Genomic DNA, 20027 nt, shown 5'->3' on the forward strand with positions numbered 1-20027 from the left:
GGAAAGGTAATGCTAAAGCCTTCCATTGACTAAGAGCTTTGTCCTCGCAAGGGGCCTGTTCCTCTTTAGGACAACTCCACACGTTAGGAAGTTATTTTTCTTCGTTTAGGCACCCAGCTGTCTCCTGGAATCTCTCTCCTACTGGTTTGCCTTGGCCACACTTTTGGTAAGATCCTTCCTCTACCTGACAGAACTTTTGCAATTCCAAGTCCTGTTCTAATGTTTCGTTATTTTGTTTTATTTTATTGTATTTTACTTTATTTTATTTTATTTGTTTTTTTAGGGCTGCACCCAAGACAAATGGAAGTTCCCAGGCTAGGGGTTGAATCAGAGCTGTAGCTGCCCGCCTACACCACAGCCTCAGCAATGCTGGATCCAAGCCACATCTGCGACCTACACCACAGCTCATGGCAACGTGGGATCCTTAACCTACTGAACAAAGCCAGGGATCAAAGCCGAGTCCTCATGGATACTAATCGTGTTCGTTTCTGCTGAGCCGGGACGGGAATGCCATGTTCTAATGTATCTTAAGGCTTCTTCTCCCAGGTAAGATGCACCTGCTTCTATGGCCTGTCCTCAGTGGCCTCATCCCCTTTCCTGTCTCTTATCCCCAACTGAAGTTCCCTTTGCTGTCAGTGCCCCAACTCCCTCAGCATGTTGGGGTCCAAGGAATAAGCCATGTCCTGTATGCCTCTGTGAAACAGCTGCCTGGCCAGGACTAGAGCCAACTTTACCACATGATACGCTCAAAGCCCCCAGAGGTCAGAGCCTGGTGGGCCCACTTCCCTTCCCCTCTGGCCCTCATTGGACACTGACCCCCAAAATGAGGACCCGGTGATTCTAGAATACTTGAGCTGAGCAGAATCCTGACAAGCTGCTGGATTCTTGCACTGGGCCATGCATCACCCCAAGCCCTGAGTCAGCCATGAGCTTGGGGCCTCTCAAAGCTCCAGGGTAACCAAGGGCCACCTTGGCCTTGGTAGAAGACCCTGGGGAAAAGGCAAGTTATGCTGAAGACAGTAGTTTTATATTCATACACATGCGTGCCGATTATGTAACAGAATGTAGAAGCATCAGTGTCAACACCAGAACATGAGACTTCAGAGGTGTCTCATACTTCAGGAAGGTTGCTTCAGGCTATTTCTTGAGAATTCAGTTCCCATTTCCCTAACTAGCTGGCCCCCTCTGCTGAGGGGTGTTTGGGTAGAAAACTTGGCGAGGCTCCGAGTTTCTGAGTTTCTTGGAGAAACTCCATCTCCTTTGCTATGAGAGCGAGGACCAAGGTAGAGGAGCGATTAGCCTGAGGACATGGATTGGAGTCCAAACCTAGACCAGTTCTTTCTCCCATACTGAGAAATGCTGCGTTAGGTTTATAAGAGCACTTACCATGGCAAGAAAGGGGATCTGAACACAGAAAAGTGGCTTGGGGTTAACCCTTGGTTATACAGAAAGCAGAGTTCAAAGACCAGGGTTACTCAAAGAGTCTGTGCTCTGGGTCGACCTGAGTTGAGCTGACCTCATTCAATGACAGCAGTATACTTCCCTCCCCTCCTTCAGGGTCTAGCATTCCCTGTTTGGGAGCGAGGGTCAGGTGAGCAAGTTCCACTCCAGTGCCAGGGAATGAAAGGAAGAAGACTGAGAGGGTAGCAGGGCCAGCCCGAGGCCGCTCTGGATGACAAGCCAGGGAGCTGGTAGTATGGATGTGTTAAAAAAATCAGCAGCCCTTCTGCTCTCCCTTGCTCACGCACCACAGGCTGCACCCGCACATGTGGACACACACACATACACACACACACACACACACACACACCCCTCCAACTCAGTGTCACAGGTGCCCCAAAGCTTATGATCAAGGAGAGCCTCACAAATCAAAAAAGGCAGGGGACCACCTGAGTTCTGGTCTCCTCACAACCTAACCCCCCACTGACACCTACAATGACAACAGGAACCTTGGGAGCTGAGTAAATGTGGCTTTTTTCTCCCTTAAAATGCTGTCCCTCCTATTATTGAATAAGAATCAAAGATTTGTGGATTTTTTTTTCCATAAAGGTGTCTTTATAAATCTGTGACCCAACTGTCAAAAATCTTAAGCCACGAAGGTCTACCGATTGTCTGGTGGCTGTCACCTCTCACAGAAGGGCCACTCTCAGCATAATTTAATCAAGTCAATGAATACTGTTTAATAAATAGGCCAGAAAATTAACTGAGAGTTTTTCTCAGCAGGATGCGGCGTGCAACCAAAGTTATGGAAGATTGTCCCTTGAAACACTAAGGCAAACTTTTGTTGAGTGTCATTTTACATAAAGCAATCACATAAAAAAAGAGCTATAAATAGAAAAAATTCCAAAGTCCTCCCACAGACAGGGAAATCGAAACATCCAAAAAGGGGGGGGAATGGGGTGGGACATAAAACAAAACACAACCACCCCTGCCCGCCCCCCATGACCCATTTGCTTCAAGTTCTTGATCATACAGTACTCAACATCTTTGGATATTTTACAATGTACAACTCCAAACTGCAGCCAAGAGAAAACAGAAAGAACAAATCAGTCATCTGAAAAATTGAGTTTATAAGAAGTCATTACCTTTACAAAATAAAAACCAAAGCCCCAACACCACTGGATTCAAATCGGGTTTTTTCCTCGTTTTAAAGTTTGGGTCAGCCCCACTCCCTTGGCTGATGGGGTGGGGGTGGGGGGGAACATGGGCATGCTGGCTGGTGGGTCCCAGAAGCGAGCGTCAGAAACGGAGATGGGAATCTGAGCGGCAACTGCCCAGACAGATGGCATCTGAGGACAGGAGGGTGTCCGCAGCAGTCCCCTCTGGCCGTCAGGGCGTCTGGTGCTGTGTGGAGTCAGAGGTCTTTTCGGAGGGGGCTGGCAGAGCGACAGAGTCTGGGGTCTTCTCTGGCCTTTTTGTTTTGTGTGTGCGTGTTTGTTCGGGGAAGAAGCCAAGGCTATAGGAAGAGCCGAAGTCTCTTGTGCCCACAGCTCCTGGATGGGGACACTAGCCCTGGGACATCCATGCAGAGGCTTCGGGGCTACTGAGAAACAAAAGCAAAACTCAGCAAGAAAAGGGAGGGAAGGGCAGCAAAGGGAGAGACCAGGAAGGCACTGGGTTAGCAGAGTCGTCTTCTTTCTCAGGATCTGCTCCACACTGGAGAGTGTGCGGACAGCCCTTGCTCAGAGCCCTCCATCCCAGGCTGGAGCCAGGCTCTGACTCCCCACACCAGTCACCCAACTTCCTCGCCAGGGGATGGAGGTGGGGGGCAACGTTAAGGGTGTTCAAACACAGCAATGCCAAAGTCCTGAGAAGCCCACAAAACTAGAAAGCAAACAGATATCTGGGTAGCTGGTCGTTTTGTCTGTTCCCAGGCAGAGATCAGGTAGATGGAGGCGTTTGCCAGGTGTTAAGAAGTGGTCCCCATACCTTCTATACTGACTCCAGGAGTCCTGCAAGACTCCTTATGGCGTTGGAGGGAGCCTGTGGAAGTGGGGACAATGCTAAATGTCCCCAGACATGCACAGAGGCCTGCCCAGAGGAGAGGGGAGGATTTGGAGCTCCCCAAAGCTGCCTGGGAGCTGTGGACAAGCCCCACTCCAGCCCTCTCCCTCTGCCACCCCTGTTGAGTTTGGCCACATTTCTCACCTGTGCTAACGTAGAGGTGGATGTCACACAACTAAGCCCAGTAAGACAGAAAGGGTAACCAGGGACATTAGGAGGGCAAAGCTGCAACCCTCTCAAGGCTTCTCTTTGGGAGGGGTGGGCATGTAGAAGTGTAGGGGTGGATGGTAGAAAGGAAATGAAATCACCAGCCCCTTTTCCCAGCAGGGTGAAACTGGGGTACCCAGGGCTGACTTGTTCAAGGTCACAGGACAGGGAGGGAAGAACGGGCCAGGACTCCAGGAGCCTTGCTCCTGACTCCAGGAGGTCTCCCTGCCAATAGGAACTTTCCCCTAAATATCCCAGGGCTGCTGGAAACTGGAACAATGACTTAAGGGCACAGGATTAGCAGGACCTCTGTCACAGAGAGTGGGGCTCACCAGATGTGTGCCTCAGGGCCTGACCTTCAACCCCATTCCATCCCCCTGCCTCTGACCAAACCACCTCCTCCATCTAGCCTCACCCAGCTCCAAAGTGCTCCCAGGCACACAGCCTGGGGCCCCCTCTGTGGCCTGGGCCCTTGTAGGTTTCCGCGTGAGGGCAGAGAGTCAGCCAGGGAGAGGTCAGGCCTGCTGGGAGGAGATGCCCATCTCAGACACCAGCAAAAGGGAGGCAGCTGCCTCAGGAGGCCCAGAAAATATCAGGGCTGCTGGTATTTTTTTCCTTTTTCTTTTGTGATTTTGAAATATAAAGTTCAAACCCATTGGATGGGGCGGGTGGGCCTGGAAGGGAAAACTGGACAGGGAAGCAGGGCTGGGGTTGACCGAGGACCAGCCTAGTTGTTGGCTTCAGACATGGAGGCCACGTGGTTGAGGCCAGCGAGCCCGGGGAGGCCGGCCAGGCCCGCGGCCCAAGGGTCGGGCAGCGGGAAGTAGGGCCGCGCGGCGGCCACGTTCTCGGCCAGCGCGAAGGCCAGGAGGCCCCCCGCGTTCCGCTCGGCCTCGAGCTGAGCGCGCCCGAACAGCTTCATCTGCGTCTCCTCGAACTGGCGCTCCAGCTCCTGCAGGCTCAGCGTGCCCTTGGGCGCTGCCAAGAAGTGCTTGGCTGGGCTGGGACCGGGGAGGCACACGGCGGCCCCGCCCAGGTGGCCGCCCACGTCGCCCAGCGCTGGCGGCATCACGAAGGCCGCCTTCTCCGGGGCCGGGCCCCCAGGCCCGAAGAGCAGGCTGGCGGCCCTCCAGGCGGCAGGCTTGCGGCCGCGCCGGGGCCGGGCCATGCGGCAGCTCTGGCGCTTGATGTGGCGGTGCAGGTGGTCGGAGCGCGTGAAGCTCTTGTAGCAGAACTCGCACTGGTAGGGCCGCACGCCCGTGTGGATGCGCATGTGGTTCTTGAGGTCGTAGTTGTGCACGAACTTGGCATTGCAGTGGATGCACAGGTAGGGCCGCTCGCCCGTGTGCTTCCTCATGTGGATCTTCAGCTTGTCCTGCCTGCAACGCAGAACCCGAGTCAATTGGTGGGGAAACCCGGAAGCCACTCCACACTCTTTACTCCCCTTCCTCCAGAACTGGCTAAGGCTCCCTACTGCCCGTGGTGTCAATTTCCAGGAATGGGACCCCTAGGATTTAACCTCCAGCTACTGTGCCACCCTAAAACAGCTGTGGCTCCTTCCCTGAATTAGAGAGCAGAGCAGGAGCTGGGTCCTGAAAGGCTCCTGCCACTCCAGAGGGTCTTTGTCAATAAGGTCAGAGTAATGAAGCAGCCACTCTACCAGGTCCTGTCTCCTAGACTGGAAAATAGACTTGCTGGGACATATGCCCCCGAAAACTATTTTCATTAGTCCGCCAATGGGGCTACCGCTTCTGATACTGGCATGCGCCTTCATTTCACGTCCACTCTCTCCAGGCAATGGGGTCTTCCCTCCAGGTTCGCCCTGGTCCCATTCCAGCCCCTGGGCTGTTGAGACCTGTCTGCCCTCAGCACTAATCTGGGAGGCTTTGGGGACCTGGCACACCTTGTTCAAGTCTCCTGCATTGTGGTTTTTAGCCCCGGCCCTGGGCTCTCCTCTTTGTCTGCAGACAATTCCAGGGCTTACAAAAGAGCCAGGTGCAACAAGAATGCAGCCTAATCGAGGGCACAGCTTTTCAGGGTTTAAGCGGTATTATTCAGAGGTAAGGTATGAGGTGGGGGTGCGGCTCCCCCCTAGGGGGGTGTGGGAGCCCCTGATCCAGCTGCAGACCCACCGCACCCGTGTGCTGGGTGACCTCAGGTGACTTACTTAACCTCTCTGCACAGAGCTGAACCTAGTGCTCGATGTCAATTCCTGTGGTCCAGGGCTGATGGGGGAGAATTTGGGTTTGTGTTGAGCTAGATTCAACACTCCTCTGAGGGGCGAGGTGGGGGGGCTTGAAAGGAAAACTGACATCACAGGGTTGTTTTCATAAATACTGAAGGCTGCATAAGCCAGCTAAAGGAGCCTTTCAGCCTGGCCAAGGTAGAGTCAGCTGGGCTGCGAGAACTCTCAGGATCCTTCTGCAGCCTTCCCTGACTAGGCCCGGCAGGCCAGGAAGCTGTTTCCAACCTCCCGCAGGTGTGGCTTGGGTGGAGTGGTGGCCTGTAATTTTTGGCTCGGGTTGGAGGTTAGAGCAGATGTGGAGCCCAGGCAACCGCCCTAAAATGGCCAGATTTAAACCACACTCAACATAAACCCAGGACAGCAGGAGCAGGTCCTGGTGTCTGGTGTCTCCCCCACCCCGGCCACTAGAGGTCTCACTGGTTCTCATTTTCCAACTAATTCCCCAGGGGCGCGGCAGGAGACAAATGGACCTTCCTGTGTACATTACAGGGATCAGGGGAGAAGGACCAAGAGGACAGATCTGTTCCTCCCTGCACTCGCTCGGGGCGGGGGCGGGGGCAGCTGGGAGATGGGGGAATGGAGAGTGGGGTGGGCAGGGAAGAGGAAGCCAGCACTGCTGCCTGAGGCTGCCTGGTGTCCACACGCCCTCCCTTCTTCCTGTCCCTGCCCTTCCCACAACCCACCAGCTGCCCCTAGGCTGTACAGTGCCCTGCTGCGGCATCCCATGAACCGCCCCCTCCCCCCAGCCAGCATGCTGCTTGTATGGTGTCTGTAACCCACAGGTCATTGGATTGTTGAGTAGGAAGGGGCCTTAGAGAGCATCCAGGCCAGTGGGTCTCAAACCTGATGACCATTATCAAAGTCATTATCAGGGTCTGATAAAACACAGAGTGCTGGGCCCCACTCCCAACAGCCTGAGTCAGTGGGTCTCTGGTTGGGGGCCGGGGGAGGAGAGCAGGGAATTTGCTTTTCAAACAAGTTGCCAGATGCTGCTAGGTTAAGCCTTGGGCCTAGGTTAAGCCTTCCCTTGGCTGATGGGCAAACTGAGGCCCAGAAGGGGAAGTCGCTAAGGTCACCATGAGGTTAATGGCAGAGCTGGGACTAGAACAGTCCAGGGCTCTTTCCTCACCACTGCACTGGGACCTGTGTGGAAATTTAGGGGTGGGGTGCAGAGTGCTCTCTGTACCCTTAGAGTGATGCTGTACAGTCCCGAGGAACGTGTCCTAATGCCACACATTTGCTCAGGCTCTGATGGAAACACTGGTACTAGGTGGTTGGCTAGGCTCACTCACTGGCTGTGGGATTCACATTCTCACTGGGGCCTGGTGGAGGCCTGAGCTGAGAGTAACTGGTGGGGCTTCAAATACATCATCTCGTTCAGTTCTCACCATAAACTTATAAGGTCGATTTTTAAAAAAATCACTACTACGTAATTACATAATCACTATTATAGTGGTTCCTTCAAAAAACTAAAAACAGAGCTATCATATGATCCAGCAGTCCTACTCTTGAGTATATATATCCAGAGAAAACTATAATTTGAAAAGATACAGGCACCCCAGTGTTCGTAGCAGCACTATCTACAATAGCCAAGACATGGAGGCAGCCTAAATGCCCATCCACAGATGAATGGATTAAGAAAATGTGGTACATATATACAATGGAATATTACTCAGCCTTAAAAAGCATGTAAAAATGCCATTTGCAGCAACATAGATGGACCTAGAGATTATCATCTTAAATGAAGTAAGGCAGACAGAAGAAGACAAATATCATACGATATTGCTTATATGTGGAATCTGAAAAAAAAAAAAAAGATACAAATGAACTTGTTTCCAAAAAGGAGTTTCCATTGTGACGCAGCAGAAATGAATCTCACTAGTATCCATGAGGACTTGGGTTCAATCCCTGGCCTTGCTCAGTGGGTGGGGGATCTGGTGTTGCAGTGAGCTGTGGTATAGGTCACAGATGTGGCTCAGATCCCGTGTTGCTGTGGCTGTGGTGTAGGCCGGCAGCTGAAGCTCTGATTTGATCCCTAGCCTGGGAGCTTCCATATTGCAATGGATGTGGCCCTAAAAAGCAAACAAGAACAACAACAAACCAACTAACCAAACAAAAAAGCAAAACTCCCCCAAAACAAAAAACCAAAAAACAAAACAGAAAAAAGACTCACAGACATGGAAAACAAATTTATGGTTACCAAAGGGGAAAGGAAGAGGGAGGGATGAATTAGGAGGTTGGGATCAACAATATACACGCTACTACACTACTACGTAGGGGAGTGAGAGCCAGCGAGGACCTGTTCTATAGCACAGGGAACTATACTCAGTATTTTGTGATGCCCTATAGGGGCTGAGACTTTGAAGAAGAATATATATATACATATAACTGGATCGTTGTGCCATGCGCCTGAAACTGACATGATATTATAAATCAACTCTACCTCAATAAAAAATAATTATTTAATCAAAAAATCATGATTACGTATATTTAATAGTTGACCCGAGGGTCACTCTCAAATAATGGACAGTGCAAATGGTAAATCTTCAAATGTCAAGGGCCTGCTTTAAATATGCATTGCTTCTCCTGAGCTTTTCATTAGGGCAGCTAAAATAAATCACACTTCAGCGGTGTTTGGCCCAAGTGTGTGAAAAGTGCTGAGAAGGTGGCTATAACTTTCTCACCTTGAGCGCCTGCTCTGGACAGGAGAATACACACTCTCAGTGGCCTGGAAGGGCATTATTCAGAGGCAAGGCATAGTGCAGGAGAGGGGTCCCCATTAAGGGTGTGGGAGCCCCTGTTCCAGCTGCAGACCCTGCACCCCCCCAACTTGCTGGGCGACCTTTAGGTAAGTGACTTAACCTCTCTGTGCAGAGTTGAACCTAAGGCTAGATAGGAGAATCTGGGTTTGAGTGAATTTGATTCCACACACCTGCAATAATTTCCTCACTTGGACTGAGGAAGAGCTGGGGCCTCCAGGAAGTCAGACAGCTTTCCCAAAGTTATCAGCTGGTGAGGGACAGAGGAACTTAGAGGACTAACTAGGGCATGGTTTGTTTGCAAGCTCTTCTGAAGATTTTTTTTTTTAATTAGAGTTGATTTACAATGTTGTGTCAATTTCTGCTGTACAGCATAGTGACCCAGTCATACATATATAAACATTCTTTGTGTGTGTGTGTGTGTGTGTGTGTGTGTGTGTGTGTGTGTGTGTGTTTGTCTTTTCTAGCACCGCACCTGCGGCATATGGAGGTTCCCAGGCTAGGAGTCGAATCGGAGCTGTAGCCTCCAGCCTACACTAGAGCCATAGCAACACAGGCTGGGCTGCACCATTTTCAGAGAGTGTTTGCATCTGGGTAATGGGTTACTACTGAATCTTTTTCTGGCTGGTTGGCTTCATCTATTATGGCTCTTCAACCCTTGTTTTTTTACGCATCTGATCTGCTGGCAGAAGCAGCATGAATGAAGTTGGAATGTTCCAGCCTGACTCTCAGGCGCTGAGCTCTTAGTCACTTTCCTTCAGGATTGGGGATCCAGTGGTCTCCCTTAAAATCTTCCCTGGGGTCTCCCACCATCCAATGGCCCACGTGCTAACTCACCCCTCGGCATGGTTTCAAGTCTCCTTACCAGCTCACCCTTCCCAGTTTTAAGAGGACTAAGATCTGAGGGCCCCTGGTGACTTCAGCTAACGATACTGTGTTGTCTCCTTGAAAGTTGCTAGGAGAATAGAGCTTAAATGCTCTCACCGCGCACACAAGGTAACTAAGGGAGGTGATGGGTGTGTTAACCAACGTGATTGCGGCACTTGTTTCACAGTGTATATATGCAGAGCAAATCATCACCATTGGATACCAACTTATACAGTATGATATGTCAAATATATCTCAATAAACAAAAGAAATGATCATCCATCTCCTTTGTCAGCCCCCATCTTTCCCCATAGTACTGTACCTACATACCACAAGGACACGCTCTTCCCCCAGCAGGACGTGCTCTGGTCAGCTCTGCATCTGTGAATATGTGCTGGCGTGAGCTGGACTGCTGGCCCCCCTGGCACAGAGCCTGCCATATTATGGGATGGATGCTGGTAAACCCTGGCTCCTTTCCCCCTTCTGTGCATATTTTGTGTTTGGACACCAGGCTCCATCCTCAGGTTCCCACCAGATGTCCAAGCATAGACGCCAGCCTGGGCGCTCCTTCCTCTCCAGCTGGGGGGCCCCCACTCCCCGCCGCCTCCTCCCTGCACCCACATCCTTCATCTCTGAGTTTACTCTTGCAGACTGCTTCCATCCCCCTGATCTTTCAAGGTCAAACCCAAGTGCAGTCCTTCATAAACCCTTCCCCATGCCCCCCAGGGTCTCACCCTGACCTTTCAGAGCACCTGAATACTGCACCCCAAGGCAGGTCACCCCAGGGATGAGGAGGGAGCGACAGAGGAGGATGTGTCAGTGTCCCTAATGGCCCCATGTGTATCACCATTGCCCTCCCGGTGAGTCCTGAGCTCTGGGGGGACTAGTCTCCCTGTCTGCCCTCTGTGACCCTGACTCAGCCACACAAGCACTCCTGGCAGATGGGAACACTTGTTCAGAGGCCGCCCTTGCTGCCTTTATTTTCTGTCATTCCCAGGGCAGGGAATGTGATGTTTCCCTTGGCTGCCCCTCTTGCCTGTGGAGCCTCCCCCATGTCCCCAGCTCCTGGGGCCCTTGTCTTGTCAGAAGACTTAGACAGCAAGATGATGCAGGAGGCAGGAAATGCAGGAACAAGGAGCATTGGCCCCTGGCGGGTGCAGAAAAGGAATCCAGGCTCAGGGATGTTCCTGTCAGTACTAATCCTAACTGTGTGCCAGGCAGTTAGGTGTTTTTTTGTTTTTGTTTTTGTTTTTGCTTTTTTGCTTTTTAGGGCCACACCCCCGGCCTATGGAGGGTCCTAGGATAGGGGCTGGATCGGAGCTACAGCTGCCAGTGTACACCCCAGCCACAGCAACACCAGATCCAAGCTGCGTCTGTGACCTACACCACAGTTCACGGCAATGCCGGATCCTTAACCCACTGAGCAAGGACAGGGATCAAACCTGTGTCCTCCTGGATGCTAGTCAGATTCGTTAACTGCTGAGCCATGATGGGAACTCCAGCTAGGTTTTTCTTGCTAAAGCCCGTGAACTTGGCAGATCCATCACTCTCATGAGGAAGCAGAGACAAAGAGTGGTGCCATAACATGTCCAGAACTTTCTGATCTTGGGCAATACATGGAGTCATAACATGGGTGCGAGCTTAGGGGGCACCTGATCCAACTCTCTCCTGTTCCACGTGGGGAAACAGAGGCCCAGAGAGGGAAGGAGACTTGGTTACAGTCACACAACTGGTTAGGGGTAGGTCCTAAAGCTGGGGCCCCAAGGGACCGTGGTCCCCAGGAGACGCTGGGCTCCATGTCCTCAGGCAGCATCGATGAGTGAGTGCCAGGCCCTGGTCTCTCGGCCCTCGTCCCGCCCTTGTACCCTTGAAGGGTACCAGCACCTGCTCAGATAAGAAGCTGTCAGAGACCTTGGTGTTCTGCCCGCTGCTCACCACTCAAGGTCCAGTGGGTGCTCATGATCATGAGCTGCTGGTGCGGGGCTACTTCTCAGAGCTCCCCAACCCCCAATCTGACATGCTCCTCCCTCGCCTTGTCCCCTGGCCCATCATCTTCTCCCTGAAGCCTGCCCCAGGGGCCCCCTCTCAGGCCACAGGCACCCAAGCTGGCTCGGCATTCCCCCTTCCAGCTTGGCGAGCTCATGTTCGGGAAAGATGAGCTAGTCTTCATGATCTCATTCCCCCGAGTGAAAGGAAAGGGCCTGGGGTCCTCCGCCTCCACGGAGGCTCCAGGGCCGATAAGGCTTTCCCAGCACCATCCACCCAGACTTCTTGGTAACCTGATGGCCTGAGACAAATTCTCTTCCTGCTGCCGTGGCTAATGACATTGCATTATCTTAATAAGGTCCCCAGTGCTGCCAGGAGTGGGAGGACTAAAAAGAAAATACGGAAAAGAAAAAAAATAAAAAAGCCAGTCTCCTGGCCTTGTTTGGAGAGCTGACAGCGGGGCCGGCGGCATGGAGCTATCAGCGTTTACCTGGCACTGGGGCAGGGGCAGAGGCTAAAAGGTGCAGCCTTTGTGGGATGTCGGTAGGGGAAATTGGGGAGATCGCGGCTCATCAGGGATTGACTTTTCAGGGGACAGAGCTTGCCCATCCCTTTCTCCAGGCCTCTGTGGAAACTTTGTTGTCTTGGGGGCTGGTTTCTTCTCAGGTTTTGCAGTTCCTTGCCTTCATTATGTGTCCTGTAGACATGGCTAGAGCACCTGTGAGAGCCGGGTTGAGGATGGGGTGCAGGGGGTATAGGGGATGCAGGGGTTCTGGGAAGGAAGACTGCCCAACCATGCTCTCTAGGAGTTCCCCTGAAAGGCTGCCTACACCCAAGGACTGATGTGGAGGGACGGGAGCAATTAAGACTCTTCTGAGATCTTCATAGGCCCTGTTGGTGATGGTGATGGCTGGGATTGAGGCAACAAGAAGTGGGGGGACCTGCGATGGGGGTGGGCAGGGAAAAGATGCACTAAGTGCGCCGTGTCCCTCTGTCTGCAGAGAAGACAAATACCTTCTTGTCTTCTCTGGCCCCCATGCTCCCCATTCTTTAAAGACCATCCTAGGGGCCACATCTAGTGGAACCCCCCACAGTCCTGGCCTTTGGCCTGGGCTTCCAGACTTTCCTGGGATAGAAGAAGACTCCTGATGAGAAGGGTTGAGGGGAATTGTGGTCCAGACTGCCTCTGCCTTAAGTCCTGGAGCTGTTTCTCTCCCAAGTCAGAGCCCAGGACCCATCTGAGCATGTGCTGTCTTGACGGCCATCACCCAGCCGTCGTCCTCAGGAAGAACGTGGTGACCTTGGGCCAGGCTGGGGGAGTGTACACATAGACTCCAGCGCAAACATAAGGACTTGGAGTCCAAGGGATCACGGGGTGCCCAGAGCTAGGATGGGACAGCATGGAGCCAGAGGTACATAGACTGGTGAAAGCCTCCGGGGGTGTCTCATATGTGAAAACATCAGTGGTGAGACAACTGGTGGGACTGGCTGAAATCTAGAGCTGACTCACAGGTCAGGTTCCCTGACACCAAGGAACTGACAACATCATGGTGGGGCACCCCAAATCCTCAGAGACCCGCAGAATGAAGGCTGTGTTCAGAAGGACCCCCAGACCCCTCTATTACATTGGGGCTGCTGAAGTCTTGAGGAATGATGCTCCCACGGGCATGTGAACAAGCTGGGAGTTGGCATCTAAGGCCATAACTCAGAGCCTGGCCCAAAGGGACACCTTGCAGGGGGAGGGTAAGTTGTTCCACGTGCCTCAGGAGGGCGGGGAAGCAGAGTCAGCATCAAGAAGAGAGGAAAGGAGGCCTGGCCAGAGAGCAGAGGCTCAGTTGTGATTAAGCAAAGACTCAAGCTCCAGAAAGGGAAACAGGGTCCCAGCGGAGGACGTGAGGGCAGCAGGGCTGGGGCCCTCAGCCTCTAGGGGGTGGCGGGGAGGGGGTCCAGCCCCAGGGAGTAGCCTTGCAAGGGACTCTGGGAATTCTGAGTCAAAGAGGCAGCAGCTGCTGCTCTAAGTGGCTGCCAAGGAGTCTCCCGCTGAGGGCGGTGTTACAGGCGGTGGTGCAGACTGCAAACTTGTGGCTGCAGACTTGTGGCTGCCAAGGGGGAGGGGGAGGGAGTAGGAGAGATGGGGAGTTTGGGGTTAGTAGTGCAAACTCTTACATTTAGAATGGATAAGTAATGAGGTCCTATTGTACAGCACAGCAAACTCTATCCCATTCCTTGGGTTAGAAGACGATGGAAGATAGTATGTAAAAAAAGAATAGATGTATGACAGGCTCACTTTGCTATACAGCAGACGTTGAAGGAATATTATAAATCAACTATACTTTAATTATAATAATAAGAAGAAGAAGTCAGCCACAAAAGAGGTCCCTGTGGGAAGGCTGCAAGGGGACTTGACTGTAGAGAGAGTTACAGGCACCCCTCCCTGGCTGCACCCTCCTCCCCCCATAACCTGGACAGGCCAGCTGTAAAGAATCTTGCACGGCAGCTCCAGGGAGGGGACAGGAGGGAAGACAGGTGATTCTGAAGAATGTGATGGCGAGGGGCGTGTTCACTGTGAGAAATAAAGTCCGCAGGTGAGGAGGCCAAGAGACTCTCCAACCTCCCCTGACTCCGGGTATCCCTGCCCTGGGAAGGGGGCACCCTGAGAGCTTTTCTGACCTTTCTCCGGAGGGCCAATGCCCCGTGGGAACCGAGCAAGGGGAATTGTGGATGGAGGTGGGAATGCAGCTGCTTCAGCTGGAAGAGCCTGGGGGTGCAGATGGCTGTTGTGCTGCTGAGCAGGAGTAAATCGGGAGGGAGGGGAGGGCACAGGGCCGGATGGCCAGAACCGCCCCATGGCTGACCTGGCCCTGAGGGGTGGGGAGCCGGCAGGCACAGAGGCCGCCCTGAGTGATCAGCAGGAATGTGCTGGGAGGGTTCTGGAATGCGACCCTCCTCTTCAGCACAGCATGGGGGAGCGGGCAAGGAGGCCCACACAGACGATGTTCTGGTGTCAAGAGGGTGAGAAGTCTGACTGTCCTGACTGACCAAGTTGCAAACGTTCCCGAGGGAAGGCAGGCACAAAGTGGCCCCCACTGCAAGCTGAGTGTGGGAACGTCTGGGAGGGGAGTGGGGGAGGGAGGGAAGATGGGGACTCAGGGGCCAGGCGGGCTCACTGGGTGGTACCCTGAGATGCAGCACATCCCTCTGAAGGCACAGACCTGGGTGCAGGGAAGTCTGTCCCCAGCATCAGCCATCTGCTCAAGGGACAGGCAGGGAGGGTAGAGCCCGGATGGCAGGACTCGGATCCAGACTGTGAAGAGTGTCCACGTCTTGATGTCATTCCCAGGGGACTGGGCTTGGAGGCACAGGCTGTAGAGAGGTCCTGGCTCCAGAGGTGTGAACTGCACTTGAATTTGAACTGGGCTCTGGTGTATCTTCCTCCTGTTATCCCTGTGCTTTGTCAAGCCTTTATAGTATTTAGGTGAATTTAGAAGATGGGGTAGGAGGTGGGGCAACATCAGAGTGGCAGGGCCATTCGTGAGGGGCTGACTCACACTCGAGGGAGGGGGGTGTGAATCTCAGGGACTTTGGTTCCAGCGGCTCTGTGGCGGTAAGAGGAGCAGAGTGCCTGAGATCAGCCCTATTGGGTGGAAGGGGACACACCTTGGATATGGGGGACCCTGACCATCGGGACCTGGAAATTCTCCCTTCACTGTCAGCTCTAGAAGCATCTGGAAGATTCTGCTGGGGTTGCCTTTACAGAAGCAGATGCAAGGAGAGCCAAGGCCACCTTGGAAACAATCAGTGTTGTCCTTTGAAACAGTCACTGGAAGAGCCTGCAGAGCTATTTTCGCAATGCCACTGCCATCTGAACATATTCCTGTGCCCTTCTCTGGCAACCTCGAAAACCAAAGCTTTGGACCACTGAGAAAAATCAAAAGAATGAGCTCCCCCCAATCCCTAAGGATAAACTGCTAAGAGGCTGTGCAGTGACAGCAGCAGCATTGCAACAGGTGTGGGTTTCTCAAGGCGGGTTCTTTGATGGGGACAGTGGGAGTGTGGAGAAAGGACTCAGTCTCAGGAGTCACGATGGTCCCAGGGCAGGTATCCACCTGGCTCTATCCACATCCAACACAAGGAAATGACCAAGCTCTGATGTAGGGCCACTCACCAGAACCGTCCTGCCTGTGGACATGGCTGGGAAGGTCAGCCTCACACCAGTGACCACAGGTGCACATTTCCTCACAATGAGGCCCATCAAAACCCAGAAGCAGACAGTCAGACCCCACATCATCATATCAATCAGTTTTGATGATTGTGCAGGTTTGTACATTGTGTGTACAGAAGGTGCATACATGACACAGTGTACCTTCTGAAGGGGATGGAGTCTGGGAATGATGAAAGGCTTAGAATGTACTGATTTCAAATTTCAATTTTTTTTTTTGTCTCTTTGGGGCCACACCCACAGCATATGGATATTCCCAGGCTAGGGGCTGCATCAGAACTGCAGCTGCTGGCTTACATCACAGCCACAGCAACGCCAGATCCAAGCTGCTTCTGCAACCTACACCACAGCTCATAGCAACGTCAGATCCTTAACCCACTGATCAAGGCCAGGGATCGAACCTGTGTCCTCATGGATACTAGTTGGATTCATTACCACTAAGCCACAAGGGGAGCTCCTCAAATTTCAACTTTTATGACAGCATAAAGTTACCCTCTTCCCCACATGGACAGTCAAAGGGAGAACATGAAAGGAGACCCATCCTTTAGGTCTAGAAAGGCCCACAGGGGACTCTAGGGTCTCCTGTCACAGATTTTGCTGTCATATATGAACTGGCGTTCAAGTCTCAGCTCTACCACTTTCCATCTGGGCTGACAAGGGGCTGACTAGCCCCTGGGAGACGGATCACTTATTTGTGGACAAAGGCCATGACCTCTCCCCATCTTCCAGGCCATGGCAGGGGTGAGCGGGTGTGTAATATGCCCAGGACAAGCCCTGGCATGCTGCCTGTGCTCCAAATAAAATAATGGGGGCTGCCCACCACTAGGGGGTTTCAAACTGGCTTCCATGGATCTACAGGGCTTGCTGAGGCCCTCATTTCCTCTTCTTCTTCCTTTTTTTTTTTTTTTTTTTTTTTTTTGCTTTTTAGAGCTGCATCTGCAGGCTATGGAAGTGCCCAGGCTAAGGATCGAATCAGAGCTATAGCCGCTGGCCTACACCACAGACACAGCAATGCAGGACCCAAGCCAGTCTGCAACCTACACCACAGCTCACAGCAACACCGGGTCCCTGACTCACTGAGTGAGGCCAGGAATCGAACCCGAATCATCATGGATCCTAGTCAGATTTGTAACCAACTGAGACACAGTGGGAACTCCCCAAGGCCCCCACTTCTGCCTTAAGCAGAACAGCTCTGCTCTTATCTACTTTATGGCTTTTTACCTGATATGGTACAGAATTAGATTATCTGAAAAATCCCTGCACCAGGTAACGCCTACCACGCCTTCTGGCAATGAGCTTGCTGAGCAAGCCAGTGTGTGTGTAGGATTCGGCTGGCTCTCCCCTGACCTGGGTCTCTCTTCGTCCCCAGGCCCTGGCCCTCCCCCGGCCCCCACGGGGCTGCCGAGCGCACCTGGTGAAGCGGACCTCGCAGATGCTGCACATGTATGGCTTCTCCCCGGTGTGGGTCCTCATGTGCCGAGGCAGCTTCCCGGCCCCCATGATGACTTTGTGGCAGATGGGGCACTGCTGAGAGGCCTTGGGCTTCAGCTTGCGCTCCTCCACCAGTGGCCAGGGCGGGAAGAGGCCCCCTAGGTGGGTGGCACTCAGGAAGTTGAGATAGGCACCGTAGTCATTCTCTGCCTTGATGGGGCCCAGCGGCCCCCCGGGAAGGTCCGGGAACATGTCCTTGAAGAAGTCAGTGGGGAAGGGCGGTGGTGGGGGTGGGGGCAGCTCCTCCTTCTCCTCCTCCTTGATCTTGCGGTTCTTGATGACCAGGTCCAGGGGCCCACTGTCCATGGGTTGCTCGGGCAGCTGGGTGAAGGCACCGAAGTCCCCTGGCCAGAGGTGTGGAAAGAAGTCCGGGGCGAATGGAGATAAGGAGGGTCTCCTGTCAGGGATGTTGGCTTTGGGGTACAGGTTCTCCCTCAGCAGAGATTCGATGGAGAAGTCCCGGATCACGCCCAGGTGGCCCGGGCTGCCGGCCTGGAAGGAATCGGGAAAGTCCCTGGGAGTATCCGAATAGGCCTTCTCCGAGAGGTGGTCCGTCTTGGAAGGGCTTTGGTGGCAGTTGATGTCCTGCGGGTCAGGCAAGTTTTCTTGATCGGCAAAATCCTCCGTGTCGTCATCGTCCTCTTCCTCCTCTTCCTCCTCCTCTTCCTCTTCATCCTCCTCCTCATCATCTTCGTCATCATCATCGTCCTCCTTGTCATCCTCCTCCCCCCCATCCCCCCCAGGCTCCATGATCTCCAGGCACACGTTCACGATGCACTGGATCTCCAGCATCCTGGCCGCATTGAGGATGTGCTTGACATTGGAGGCGGTGATGGTGAGCGTGGAGGTGTAGGCGAACTCCAGGATGGCAGCAAGCGCCTCGGGCTGGACAAAGTCAATCTCGTAGACGTAGGGCTGGCTGGCTAGGGTGCCGGCCGTGAAGAGCTTCTTGAAGTACTTGCTGCAAGCGGCCAGCACAGAGCGGTGGGTGCGGTACTCCTGCTCTTGCACCACCAGGAGCACGTCGCAGAGCAGCCCGTCATGCCGCTGCTCGTTCAGGCTGCACAGGACCTCGCTGCTGTGGTTGGGGAAGGGAATGCCGATCAGCTCGTCAATGCCATTGGCCATGTTCTCAGCCGGAGCCCTGCGGGGACACACACAGAGGGAGACCGGGTTAGAGGACGTGGCCCCAGGAGGGGACACCTGCTCTGGGACTCTGGTCCCAGGAGGCCAGGCTGGGGGGTGTGCTTGCCCCCTGCTGACTCCTGCCTTGGCCTGGGGCTCCCCTTCCTCCTCCTCAGCTAGAAAGCCACCCCTTTCTTCAGCTTTCCCCAACCTCACCTGCTCTTCAGATCCCCCCTGGCTAGCTGGGGCGTTCTCCCTGTACCACTGGCTTCTTCCCGGGACCCCGAAGACCCTTGAACTTGGGCTTCTCATGGGCAGCTGGTGTCTGCTGTCGAGCAGGAACTATGGAATCTTCTCTTGGGCACGATTTCACTGAGTCTCGCTTTGGGAATGTGCAATTCCTGAACACGAGGATGGCCAGCCACGTGAAACTCCCCTGCACTCTGTGCTACGGGAATGGTGTCCACAAGTGACTCACACAACGTCTGCGGGTCAAGGGCCAAAGGGGGAATTTTCTCCTATGACTCAGTGCTCCCGCGGGGAGAACGCTATGGCTTGTTTCACAAAGCCTCCGACTCCTGTAATAGACTCACGTCTTGCTACTTTTGGCTACTGATGCAGGTTGAACTGACAACGGGCTACTTCACAGTAGCCGAGTTGTTCCCTGAACGCAGCTTCATAGGGTGAAGTCTTAACACCCCGTATCTTGGAGTACTACTGTATTTGGAGGTAGGAACTTTAAAGAGGTAATTCAGGTTAAAAAGAGGAATAGGCATAGGTCCTCATCCAGTATGACCGATGCCTTTTATTTATTTATTTATTTATTTATTGTCTTTCTGCCATTTCTTGGGCTGCTCCCGCGGCATATGGCATATGGAGGTTCCCAGTCTAGGGGTCGAATTGGAGCTGTAGCCGCCAGCCTACACCAGAGCCACAGCAACGCGGGATCCGAGCTGCATCTGCGACCTACACCACAGCTCACGGCAACGCCGAATCCTTAACCCAGTGAGCAAGGCCAGGGATCGAACCCGAAACCTCATGATTCCTAGTCGGATTCATTAACCACTGAGCCACGACGGGAACTCCCCAATGCCCTTTTAAGAGGAGATCAGAGTGGAGACACACAGAGGGAAGACTGTGTGAGGACACAGCGGAGGGACAGCCATCCGCAAGAGGAGGAGAGAGGCCACAGAGGATACCAACCCTACCGACGCCTTGATCTTTGATTTCCAGCTTCTAGAACTGTGAGGAAATGAATTTTTGTTGTTTAAGCCCCAGTCCATGATTCTGTCGCAGCCCTAGCAACCTGACACAGCTACTAGGAATCTTTGAACCAGTCTGGTGGCCCATTTTCCAGCACAAGGGAAGGGGGCCTTATGTATTCTGTATTTTGCCTTTTTCTTCTTTTATTTTTTTGCCTTCTTCTTTTTATTTTTCTTTTTAAGGTTGCACACGCAGCATATGGAACTGAACTTCCCAAGCTAGGGATAAAATCAGAGCTGCAGCTGCCAGCATAGGCCACAGCCACAGCAACATGGGATCCGAGCCACATCTGCAACCTACGCCACGGCCCCCTGACACAGCAGATTCTTCACCCCTGAACAAGGCCAAGGATCAATCTTAC

The 20027-nt window shown here is 53.2% G+C and overlaps 1 protein-coding gene across 3 annotated transcripts in view; it reads right to left on the bottom strand.

Moving 5' to 3' along the window:
* Nucleotides 2156-20027, bottom strand: part of ZBTB7C (zinc finger and BTB domain containing 7C) — a 404866-nt gene continuing 386994 nt past the window's right edge. For all 3 annotated transcript variants that reach the window (XM_021092801.1, XM_021092808.1, XM_021092798.1), the window contains 2 exons: nt 17199-18422; nt 2156-5090 (listed from right to left, as the gene is read on the bottom strand). In XM_021092801.1, coding sequence (XP_020948460.1) covers nt 4439-5090; nt 17199-18406 — 1860 coding nt within the window. In that variant the 5' untranslated portion in view covers nt 18407-18422 and the 3' untranslated portion in view covers nt 2156-4438. The remainder of the gene's footprint in view (nt 5091-17198; nt 18423-20027) is intronic.

This window comes from Sus scrofa, chromosome 1, assembly GCF_000003025.6.
Source record: "Sus scrofa isolate TJ Tabasco breed Duroc chromosome 1, Sscrofa11.1, whole genome shotgun sequence".
Classification (NCBI taxonomy): domain Eukaryota; kingdom Metazoa; phylum Chordata; class Mammalia; order Artiodactyla; family Suidae; genus Sus; species Sus scrofa.